Source organism: Melanerpes formicivorus, unplaced genomic scaffold, assembly GCF_026170545.1.
Source record: "Melanerpes formicivorus ecotype bairdi unplaced genomic scaffold, bMelFor1.0.p_v2 SCAF_219, whole genome shotgun sequence".
NCBI classification, from domain to species: Eukaryota; Metazoa; Chordata; class Aves; order Piciformes; family Picidae; genus Melanerpes; species Melanerpes formicivorus.
Genome location: NW_027142571.1, coordinates 287,044 through 298,954, shown reverse-complemented (window position 1 = coordinate 298,954; position 11,911 = coordinate 287,044). Strand labels below are relative to the sequence as shown.

General features: G+C 51.9%; 1 protein-coding gene across 2 annotated transcripts; it reads left to right on the top strand.

Annotated features, from left to right (window-relative positions):
- The first annotated feature begins 954 nt into the window (after positions 1–954).
- Positions 955–9,266, top strand: TLX1 (T cell leukemia homeobox 1). Of its 2 annotated transcripts, none has more exons than XM_068169719.1 (3): positions 955–2,242; positions 4,038–4,275; positions 7,544–9,266. In XM_068169719.1, the coding sequence occupies exons 1-3, from the start codon at positions 1,774–1,776 to the stop codon at positions 7,764–7,766; spliced, it is 930 nt and encodes a 309-aa protein (XP_068025820.1). In that variant the 5' UTR covers positions 955–1,773; the 3' UTR covers positions 7,767–9,266. The 2 variants fall into 2 exon arrangements, with proteins under 2 accessions (XP_068025820.1, XP_068025821.1); XM_068169720.1 differs by having other exon boundaries at positions 956–2,242; positions 4,074–4,275.
- The last annotated feature ends 2,645 nt before the right edge of the window (positions 9,267–11,911 follow it).

Sequence of the window (11,911 nt, the reverse complement as noted above, 5' to 3'; positions counted from 1 at the left end):
ACCACTGAGCAGGCTGTCCTGCGGACTCCCATGGCGACCCCCTAGGCACTAAACCACGGCAGCGTTTGCCGCGGCCCGGGATGATGGGGCCAGACAGAAGTGGGGACGACGGAGCAGGCTGCCGGGGCTGGCAAGGCGCAAACTAGCGGGGAAATCCTCGACCCCGCGGCTGGCAGCATCGGGCCGCGCCGGGCAGAGCCGGCTGGCAGGCGCGGAGGGGGTAGGGGATGGTCATGCCCCCGCCCCACCGGCGGCTCTGATCCCGCCCGGCTGTGCGGAGCGGGAGAACCGGCAGGCCGGAGCCAAAGCAAGTTTTGCAGCAAATTACGACAGCGGCTTTCCTTTTTCTTTTCCTTTCTTTTCCTTCCCCCCCCCCCCCCCCCCCCTTTCTTTCCTTTCCTTTTATTTCCTTCTCTTTCCTTTTCATTTCTTTTTATTTTTTAAATTTATTTTAAAATTTTTTATTTATTTTTACACAAACATTCGTCCCCCCACGGAGAGGGCCGGCAGAGCCCGAGGCAGCGGGTGTCCCGCTCAGCCCCTTCCTCGTGGGGAGCAGCTGGGGCCCGGTCTCGTCCTGGGAGAATGAGACCCCCTCCCCAGTTCTCGAGGGGGAGGTGTGCCCCAGGCGCCCATCGCTGCGTCCCATGAAACCCCCTCCAAGGGCTTGGGCACCCATGGAGCTCCTTCTGACTGCCCTTGTGTCCTCCATTCTGGAGTCTTCATCCTTGACGGCTTTTAGAGAAGTGCTGGCTTTCGAAACTGAGGACAGCCCTTTGGAGAAAAGCGACACGGTGTGTTTGGGACCCCTCAGGAGGGGATCCTCTTGCTTCAGCCCTCGTAGGGGATTCACTGGCTGTCCAAGGAGTTCACGGCCCTTGTCCCCAGCATCCCGTGGCCACAAACTGGGACAAAAACTTCCACCGCCTAGTGCTTGCTGCTCCCTTAGCCATCCCAATGCACTGTGCACACCACTTTATAAAGCCGAGCCGGGTGGTGAGGGTTTTTTTTTGGGGGGTGGGGTGGATGAAAGGAAGCTGGGGAAGAAGAAACTCTTTCTCGCTTGCTCTTCCCTGCTGTCATTCACTCGACTCCTTTCAGCATCCAGCCAATGGAGAGTGAGGGCCCGGGTGCAGCAGGCCTTGGCTAGCGTGATTGATGGGCAAGTGGGGCTCTCGCACTCTGCCGCGCTTCGCTCCGCGCCACTCCGCGGGGCTCCTGGCTGCCCACCGCCCGCGGCGGCGAGGGTTCCCCGGGCACCTTCCTATATGGTTGTGTCTGTGTCTTGGGTGAGCCGCGTCTGGCCAGGTGGTCGCGCCTTGGAGGTGTGGGGGTTGCTTGCTCTCATCGGGAGCAGGGTGCGTGGGTGAGTGTGTCAGGATCTGCTCCCGGAGGCTGCCGTGAGAGAGTGTGCCACGGCTGTGTCCCGAGTGTGCCGCTCTCGGGCCTGGGCTGGGCAGCGCTGCCGTGTCCCGCGCGGCAGGGTTGTTTGGCTCCCGCGCCTCGGTCGCGCATGGCTCTGCTTTTGGCTTTTGAGGCTGAGCGTGTAGCTACCGTGTCCCTGCTGTGCGTGGCTCTGCTGATCTGTCTTGGGGTGCATGACCCCCGTGCTATGGGACTGAGCGCGTAGCCGGCGTGTCCCGGCTGTGCGCGGCTCTTCTGCCCGGTATCGGGGCGGTGCGGGGCTGCGCTGCCCTGCTCGGGGCGCAGGTCCGGCCCCGGTGCCCCAGGGCGTTGTGAGCGGCTCCACTGCCGGGGCCGGGCGGCAGCTCCATGGAGCACCTCGGAGCTCACCACCTGCACCAAGGCCAAGCCGAGCCCATCAGCTTCGGCATCGATCAGATCCTCAACACGTCGGAGCCGGGCAGCTGCATGGTCTCGCACCCCCGGCTGCAGGACTCTGCGGACTACGGGCTGGGCTGCATCGTGGGCAGCGCCTACAACACGGTTACGGGTGGCTACGGAGCGAGCAGCGGGTCTGCTGGCGCCTACACCGGCACCTCCTGTAGCATGGGCGGCCTGCCCGGCTCCTACAACGTGAACATGGCGGTGAGCATGAACGGCAACACCTTGAGCTCGGCCGGGGGGGTGATCCGCGTTCCGGCACATCGCCCGGTAGCCGGCGGCGTGCACCAGCCCCTCTCCGCCGCAGTGCCGGCGGTGAACGGCATGAACAGTCTCACTGGGCTCACCTTTCCCTGGATGGAGAGCAACAGGCGATATACAAAAGACAGGTTCACAGGTGAGTCGGGCCACCGGGACACCCCTTACCCTTCTCTCCTGCTCCCGCCGTCCCGCTCCCTTCTTCGCCGCGGCAGTCGGTACCCACCAGGGAAAGAAAGATCCGGCCTCCCGTGGAGAGAACGGCCTGGATCGCCCCGGAAAGTCGGGGTTGGAGAAGGTCACAAGGAAGAAAGGGTGGAAAATCAGGCACATTCACTCCCTTCCAAATGTTTAGGGTTTAGTGTGTTTTGGTTGGTTGGTTGGGTTTTTTTAATTTGGGGGTTTGTGGTTTGGTTTATTTGTTTGGAGGTATTTTTGTTGTTTGTGTTTATTATTATTATTAGTGTTGTTGCTTGTCGTTTTGTTGATTTTTTGAGGGTTTTTGTTCTGTTGCGTGTTTTTTCGCTTGTTTGTTTTGTTTGGTTTTGTCTCCGAGGATGTGGCCCGGCAAAGGCTGGCAGGGAGGAAACGGGGTGGCAAACTCTGCATATGCCCACTAGCCCCGGGAACGGCTGTCCACTCTCCGCCACCCACACTCCAGATGTTGGATGCAACACCTGGAGAAAGTTTCCTTTAAAACATGGTTATTTTTGAGGCACAGTCCGTCTCGGCGGAAAAAGACCCCGGCGGCCCCCGGTCGTCGCCCTTCCGAGAAGGCCGACCCGTCGCCAGCCGCATTAGGGCTGTTTTCCCCATGCGTTCCGTAACCGGGATGGTCTTCTCTGGATGTGGATTTCGTCTCAACTTTTCCCCCACCAAAAGAGATTTTTTTTCAGCCCTGAGTAGAGCTGGTCTCAGGCTGGAGCCGTTTCCCGGACCCATCTCTTTTTCCAGGTGTATCGGGGTCCTCTTTAGGCGCGAACAAAGCAAAAGCTCCAACAACCTTTAAAAAAGGGCAAAACAAACAAACCAACCAAACAAAAAAAGGAGCCAAAAAAAAAAAAAGGAAACCAAACCAAAACACAAAATTCATTCAAACAACCAACCAACCGCCGCAAAAATAAATTAATAATAACCATAATGACCAAACCCCAAATCAAGTCCCAGGAAAAAAAAAGAAAGAAAGAAAGAAAAAAAGTAAAAAAAGCAAAACAATTGCAACGGGAAAAATAAAATAAAATCTCCGTTCCTCTTCCCGAGGACGGAACACGAAGTTTGATTTTTTGCAAGTTGATGTTTAATTTCGCCCCGATGGCGCTTGGCTCCAGCACGGTCGTGGCAGAACGAATGGGCCGTTCCCCAAGTAGGCATGGGTCTGAATATCACGGAACCTCTTTCCCGCCCGGCGTGGCTGAGACGTGCAGAGAGCTTTCTCCGGTTATTTTTTCGGAGGGAAAAAAAAAAAACTAAAAGGCAAACAAAGAGAGAGAAAAGAAAACAATAAAAATATTATTATCAATAATAATTTTTTTTAAGCCAGCTGAACAACTCTTGTTTCTATCCCGGGAAGTTATTTCCCGCTGGGGCCAAGCACGACGGCGGTTCCACCGCGGCGAAACGGAATTAAACGGAGGCCCGTTCGCATGGTGCACGGACCCCCGGCCCAGTTGCCCCCTCTGGCCCCACGGCACTTCGCCGGACAAACGGCCGTCTGCCCCGCGGCCAAAGCCGAGCGGTGCCCTGCCGGTGCCCGCAGTACCCGGGGAAGGCGCCGGGGCCGCCGCGGTTTTGCAGCCCGCTGGCGGGGAAAAGCGGCGGCTTCGCAGCGGTGGCGGGTGGGGGAGTCCCCAGTCCAGCGCCCGGGAGCCCCTCTGCTGATGTGTCGCTGCTTGCTTCTTTGCCTCTCATCCCCCCTCCTCCCCTGTTCCCCCCAGTGGCCCTCTCACCCTTCACTGTAACACGCCGTATAGGTCACCCGTACCAGAATCGCACGCCCCCCAAGAAGAAGAAGCCGCGCACCTCCTTCACTCGCCTGCAGATCTGCGAGCTGGAGAAGCGCTTCCACCGACAGAAGTATTTAGCCTCGGCCGAGCGCGCTGCCCTGGCCAAGGCCCTCAAGATGACGGACGCCCAGGTGAAGACCTGGTTCCAGAACAGGCGCACCAAGTGGAGGTGAGGAGCTAGGAGGCTCGGGGGGTCCGGGGCATGGGTGGTGGTCTCGTTCTGGGGGACCAGGCTCTACTGCCACCAGCTCTGCTAGGGGCATTGGTAGCTGCACCTGGGGGTGCGAGCCCTGCCAGCAGCATGCAGAGGAGAGTCACGTGTGTGTGTGTGTGTGTATGTGGACACTCACATGGGGGATGTGCGTGGGGTGTGTGTAGGCCGCGTGTGCACGTGCTTAGCGTGTGCATGCATGCAGTGTGTGCGTGTGTGCAGGCTGGGCCTGCGTGTGAAGCTCTACAAGGTGTGCGTGACTGCTTTCAGATGAAGGTCACGGTCCCGTGGGTGCGCCCACATGCAGTGTGGGTGCGGGTGTGTGGGTACGCGTGGGGGGTTGCGTGCAAACCAGCCATACGTGCATGGGTGCGTGTGCAGTATGCATGTGCTGCCTTTGCACACTGGCTTTGCCTGAGAGTGGCGATGCGCAGATGCAAAGTGCATGAACTCCAGCCTGCACACGCGTGTGAGCGGGGCGAGAGGACGCGCAGTGGGTGCAGGCGGTAGGGTCGGTATCCCAGAGGGTGCAGCGGTTCCGACGCCCCTTTCCCCGGCAGTAGCTGGCGGGAGTGCCCGCCCCGGCAGAGAGGGTCCGGGGCGGCAGCCCGGAGCCGCTGAGGCAGCGGGACCCTAGGAATCTGCGCAGGGCCGCATCGCGGTGTGGAAGCGCAGCACGGGCTGCCGGAATATTGCGCTCTGCATAACGCGCAGATTCCCACCCCCGGGGTGTTTACGGCACCTCCTTGCCGACATTTAAAATTTTTTCCTCCTGCCGGGAGGGCCGGTATTGCTTGGGCAGGAGAGGAAGAAGGCTCACTCGAAGCCTCCCGGGTGACGCTGTCCCTCCCAGGCTGCAGCTTCCCCGGGTGTCCCCGGCGGAGGCACCCCGGTCCTGGGAGCATCCCCTGCCTTGCCCCGGGCTGGGAACAGGCACCCTGCGGCAGGTCCCCTGGCAGGTCAGAGAAGGGAACAGCTCTCCAAGTGCCAGGAAGTCTCCAGCCGGAGTGTGCTCCTGCCTAGGAAAAGAGTCCTGGAGGAGGAACATTCCTGCCGTGGTCTGCAAAGCAGGGTCAGCCATGTCTTCTAACCTGGTTTCCTAAGGAAGTGATGCAAATGTGGCTTGGCTGGCTCTCCATCTGTCTGTCAATACTCTTTGCATCTGTTGGCTAAGTTCAGTTCCCTTTGGCAGAGGAGAAGAGGATACAAACCTACTCATATGTTTCACAAAAAAAAAATAGTTCGATAATGAGAAAAAAAATTCCTGGTTTTACTCAGCCATAGTATTAGACATGGCCCGAAACAGAGGGATACAGGCTTGTAAGCTCTACTTTTTTGCATCTGAGTATATTGGATGTTGTGTTGGAGACATAGGTGCCCTGGCATATAGTGTGCCCAGCTGCGTACCCCAGGTCCCTTCCAACCCAGTGGTCTCTGAGTGATGCCCAAAGTACGGGGTGCTGGAAGGAGCCACTTGCAGACACAGCCTGAATTTGGTAGTGGGTAGTATCTGAGAAAAGAGAGTTGCTCTAAGTCCTCTGAAGGATTTAACTGCTTAAAGAAATGCAAGCCTCTGCCCTTTGCTTGGGTGTCTCTGTAGGAGTGAGGTGGCTATGTGATCCCCTCCTCAGATTTACACTCTCGCTTGAGACATGGACATCAAGGTTTAGTTTCTTCAAGACAGATTTAAACCTGGAAATACCAGCCTGGCAAGAATGAATGAATGAGCCAGCTGCTTTGAGCAGGGAGATGTTTTGGAGCTGGGATCTCACAGACACCGTGGTCCTGACCACACTGGATGTTCATCTCCCTCCCTCCTCCCAGAGCATTTCTTCATTGTGCAGGGAGTCATTAAATATTCATAGAGACAGAGACACTCCCGTGCTGCTCTGATCCCCCTCTCTCCAGGATGTTTGATGTGAGATGTTGACATAGTGATTAGAGCAGGGACTGAGCCCCGAGCTACCTGCCCCCGGGTAGGAACCCTGGCTGCATGCCTGGAGGCTTGAGTGTCTCAGAGGCACCTTGCCCACATCCATCCCTCACCTGCTTGTCCAGGATGGAGACAGAGACCCTCTGCCTTGTGCTCCGAGATGTCACCACAGAGGTTGGAGCTGCCACTCCCAATCCCTGAAGCCAAAGAAGATGAGACATCTCACATCCCCCTGAGTTGCTAAATTAAAAAGCTGCTGTTTCCCTTGTCATTGATCCATTGAAGCTTCTGGGAGAGCATCAGCAGGGCCTGAAGGGAGGAGGAGGCGCATCGGGGATGATCCTGGTGCTGTGAGCTGCCCCCAGGTTTTCTCAGCAGCATCACTGGAGGTGCCAGGTGATGTTGACCAGTAAAAGTAGAGATGACCGCAGGCTTCTGCTTCTAGACTGACCCACCATCCAAGCAAGGAGGAGAGTGGGATTTCCACTGCGAATTTAAGTGTGTTCAGGCCATTTCTACCTATCCTATCCCCTCCTCACAGACAGCCCAGAGCTGTGACCCTGCCAGCACTGGAAATGGTCCCTGCAGACCTAATCCCCACGTCATCAGAATCAGCTCTGCCAGTGTCATTCCAGACAGACCTGTGTCCAACCTGTTCTTAAAAATATCTTCCTTCACCCTACCCAGGCAGTTTATTCTGGATTTCTTCTCAATGCTAAAAATGTGTTTCTAGTGTTTACCCAACAATTTGTTAATTCTTTCTGTCCTGCCTGCCGTGGGTGTGTTGTTGCCTTCACCCAGACTCTCAAATGCTGGCCACTGCAGCCTGGCAGAGTAGATGGCAGACCAGGGTGCTGAGCAAGGGATGCCCAGGATCCCATTCCCTGTCCTCCAGCTGTGTGGCACTGCCAGTGATTTCTCACCTTGCTGGGACATTGTGCATTTGACTTGCTGCTGCACAGAGTATATTTGCAGGGAATCACACCTTTTGCAACCCCACTATGTGCTGCTTTGGGTCTTTTGGCTCTCCTTGGATTTTCCCCATGGGCACGAAATAAACCAGAACTGTGATCTCCTCCTGGCTGGTTTGATAATTTTTTTGCTGGGGCCAGTAACACCGGGAGCCTCAGATCCCAGTTTATGGGATTTACTTGCAGTTTGTGCAAGGGATATGGGACCATGTTGCGGATTCTCACCCTCTTTTCATATACCTCCCAGCCCTAAGTACGTATTCTCTTCAGAGATACCCCTCCTTTGCACCCCTGGGTCCCCCTAACCACTCTTTTCTCCTAGGAGGCAGACAGCAGAGGAGCGGGAGGCTGAGCGGCAGCAAGCAAATCGCATCCTCATGCAGCTGCAGCAGGAGGCCTTCCAAAAAACCATCAACCAGCCCATCCAAGCCGACCCCATCTGTGTCCATAACTCCTCGCTCTTCGCCCTCCAGAACCTCCAGCCCTGGTCTGATGACTCCACCAAGATCACCAGCGTCACCTCTGTTGCCTCTGCTTGTGAATAAGGCTGGCACCCACTGGCAGCACACGCACCTTCTGCTGGTGGGGCTGTCCCTGTTGGAATCCTGTTTCTCCCCATGGTCCTCTGACCACCTGTGCATCCCATGTGTTCGGCTGTGGAAAGGCTTCATGAGGACCGAAAGAAAGGGAAAACACCCCAAAAACTCTTCCCACCTGTGGGGTTGTTGGAGCAGAGATAGCCCACCTCCTTCCAACCCTTTTGTTCTCTTGAAAGTCTCCCGTGCCAACCACGAACTTGCTGATGTGCTGCCAGACAAAAGCCCAGCCCTGACAGACAGACAAGGCCACCGGCGTTCACTCAGCTGGGATATAGAAAACTTCCTTTGGATTCTGCTGGTGGCAATGGAAAGCCTGGGGTCACCTTTATATATCCGTAGATACATATGAAGTGTGTGTATGTATATGTATATGTATATGTATATGTATATGTATATGTATATGTATATGTATATGTATATGTATATGTATATGTATATGTATATGTATATGTATATGTATACTTTGGACTGATGGCTTGAAACAAAAGGAGGAGGCTGCCTGGAAAGAGCATCTATGCTGTGAGCCTCCCCAGGCCATCCACACCGGAGACATTCAGGGATGCAACAAATGGAGGAAACAGCAGCAATTTCTGCTTGCAACAGATGGGAACCCTTCGGATCGCACCTCACCTCACCATCTCTCCTTCCCCTTTTCATTAATTTTTTCTTGCGAGGAGAGACTTGGAGAAAGATCTGACAGACTCCTGAGGACGGTAAATATGATATCTCAATTGTATGAAGAGCCCCAGTCTGTCCCCAACTGCCACGGACTTTGTGCCTGTCAGTGTGTATTTTAATAACGAGAAGACCTTGGTGGCAGTTTGTGGGGGTAACGCGGTTTCTTTCCACGGATTATTTCCGTATCCCTTGCAAAATGTTGTCCAATGTTTTATTTTACCTCTTTCCCTTTAGAAGGCAATTCCTGATGGGAAAAAAAAAAAAAAAAAACCACAACAACAAACAAAACCCAACAAAAAACCACCCCCAACAAAAACCCACCACCACCAAAAATAAACCCAAACGATTTCACTCTCACCCGTTTAACTTAGTTTTATCTTTAATTGTACCAAGGGAACGAGACACAATTAAATGAAGCACTTCTTATAGCAAATGCCAGGAATATATATATATATATATATACACACACACAGTATATATTTTTCAGTTACTTATAATCTAAAACAGCACTGCCCATTTCAGCAGCTAGTACAAACAAACAAACAAACAGAAAACCCTATTTTGAGTGAGATTTTTAAAGGCATTCGTTCTGGTTTTTGGTTTTGGTTTTGTTTTAAGTTATGCACTTATAAAGTGGTTTCTGTGTATTCATTTTATAAAGTGCTTGTGTAATTTATGTGGAAACAAAAAAGGAAGGGAAAAAGAAAAAAAACAAAAAAAGAGGAAATAAAAATTCTCCAGGGTACTGAATAAATCATTTAAAGCCTTTCTCTTCCCTGTCTATTAGTTCCCTGAGAGGAGACAATGTATCACAGCTAATGCTGAAGCCTCTGCTATTTGTTTAAAATGAAAATAGAGTTAGCATTTCTATTTGACTTAGCCCAGGTCCTCTTGACTTTGGAAGCTCCAGAGGTAGTTTGCTGTGTTTTAATCCCCAGTGCTGTAAAGGTTTTCAGGCTTCTACCCAGCAGCGCGTTTAGGAGCTTCTTTAATTGCTGCCCTCCTGGAGGCTTGCTGGGGGTGACAGGAATCGTGCAGGGGCTTGGCCTCAAACTCACAGGGAACAATTTCTTGAATGAGACCTTGGAGTGGCGTCTTGCCTGGGTTAGGTGGGGCTGGAGATGTTTGTGTCTGAAAATTTATGTGGAAAGGGGAATTTGAACATAAGGAAATGTGCAGGAGTACATTTTAGAGAGAACATTGCAGGGAACTATTCTAGGGACCCTGTCATCCATTGCTGCTCACCCTTGTTCAGGGCGGTTGTCCCCAGGCAGAGAAGCCTCTCAGAGGAAAATCGAACAGGTGGGAAAATACTCCTTGGCTTCCTTGGGGGAATCTGAGTTCACTTTAGCCTGGTATTTCCTTCAAGCACTGGGAATTACAGGGTATAGGATGTTGGAGGAGGGGACTGAAAAGGGCAGCCGGGCAGGAGCCGCAGGCAGGAAACCTGTGATGAGGCCTTGGGAGCTAGGTTGCTGTGTGAGACCTGGGCGGCAAAAGAGTTTGGGCCTTTGGTACCCAGTGTTTGGTAGTGCTCCTGGAAGCTGAGTCCTCTGGGTGCAGCACTGCTGGGAGCTTGTTAAAGGTGCATGGAAGCAGCCTGCTTTATCCAAAATGTGCTACTGCAGGATCAGGCTGAAAACATTCCTCTCCTGCAATCCAGTGTGTGAGTGAAGACAGAGCTACATCTCCAGTGGTGGGAAGACAAGAAGCCAAAAAAAGAAAGGGTAAAAAAAGAAGAAAACAAAAAAATATTTAAAAATCAGAAAATACAGAAAGTGCACATTTTTTGAGATGTATTTAAAAGATTCTTCCCCAAACCTGCTAAACTTAAATACTTTCTATTTTTTCCCCCGAGATAATTTTCACCGAATTGTTTTGCCTGAGTTCTGTTTCATGCCACAGACAGATTTTTAGGGGCTGATTAAGCCAATTGTTTAATATGTGCCCAGCTTTAGCTACAAAGAGAATGCTGGGCTTGGGGCTCACTCTTTCAGGAGGCATTTTTGTGTCCAGGTCTTTAATGGTTTACAGTCTGTTACGGTGTATGTTTCCATTTTCAAGGTCTCAAGAAAAGAAAAGGAAAAAAACCCCAACAACCACCACAAAACAATAAAAAAAAAGGGATGATGGAGCTCACTGCTGATATTAAAAGTGTTTTCTATTTTATTATTATGACACATCAATATCTTAAAATTTAATTCCAAGACAGCCATTTTATAATATCCACATTATTCAGTTCATATATTCCAAAATGTTCTTCCAGTGAAGCTGAGGGTATGATAATGCACTTTTGAGGGCATGTGTTTAGATACACCTTGTTGTTGACTTCCTCCTTTTCTTATCAATCTTTCCCATTAAACAAACAAACAAACAAACACCCCAGCAAAACAAAACAAAAAAGATGACCAAAAGGGGCGGGGGGGGGGGGAATGACCAAAAGGAAAACCAAAGCAAACCAAAAAACTTTGTATGAAATGACAATATTGGAACCAGAAAAACAACCTCCCAGTCTTTCTTGTCCCTGGAACAATTCTTTCTGGAAGGGGTTTCTGTTAAATTATTTCTCCTGGATTCATTTTTAACATTGCTTCAGAGGCAGGAGGTGGTTTTGATATCTACATATGTGCTCCCAGTTCTTAACACGATGATCTGTACCTAGACAATAAAAGCTGCCTGAAATACGATGAAATTAAATCAATAAGTAATGACATGGAAAAACGACACATCATAGTGTGTTTTGTAGGCTGACATCACCTCAGACATATCTGGGGCCATCCATACCAGGTTGAAGGCTGGTTTAATTTTTCCTGTTATACCTGTTTGGGAATAGGAATAAAACTGCCTTAAGATGCCTTGAAAGTAACTTCCCCCTTCCTGCTATCTGAAAAGAGAGCTACTCCCAAATGTGAAATGGGATTTAAGAAGAAATGTTTTCCCGCTGTTTGCCTGTATCTAGGAAATACAGACCAAGGTAGAATGAACTTGGGAAGGAGGGCTAAAGCCTGTATGATACCCAGAGCCAAGGGCCCGTGAGTGTAGCAAGAGAGCACGCTGTGGTCATGCACATCTTTATCACCCACAGCTCTTCCAGGGACCGAGAGCTATCGATCACTTTGGGTTGGCTGTGAATGGGCTGAGCTTTTGAAGGCAAAATCTAGAGGGAGAAAAAACACCATCTTTGCATGAGGAAGTAAAGTATTAAACATCTGTGTGGAGCTGGAAGAGATGAAGCCCAGCTGGACAGGCTGTGGTTGTCTGGGTCTGGTCCCAGCTCAGCAAACTATGTGGGCAGGAGGGAGACAGAGGTCTGGCCCCTATGTAGCCAATTAGTTAAGCACATGAGTCATCCAAAGGAGGATCGGTTGGTTTATCTCTGCAGAGGGATGGGCCTGGGGAAAGGCTGAAGGCTC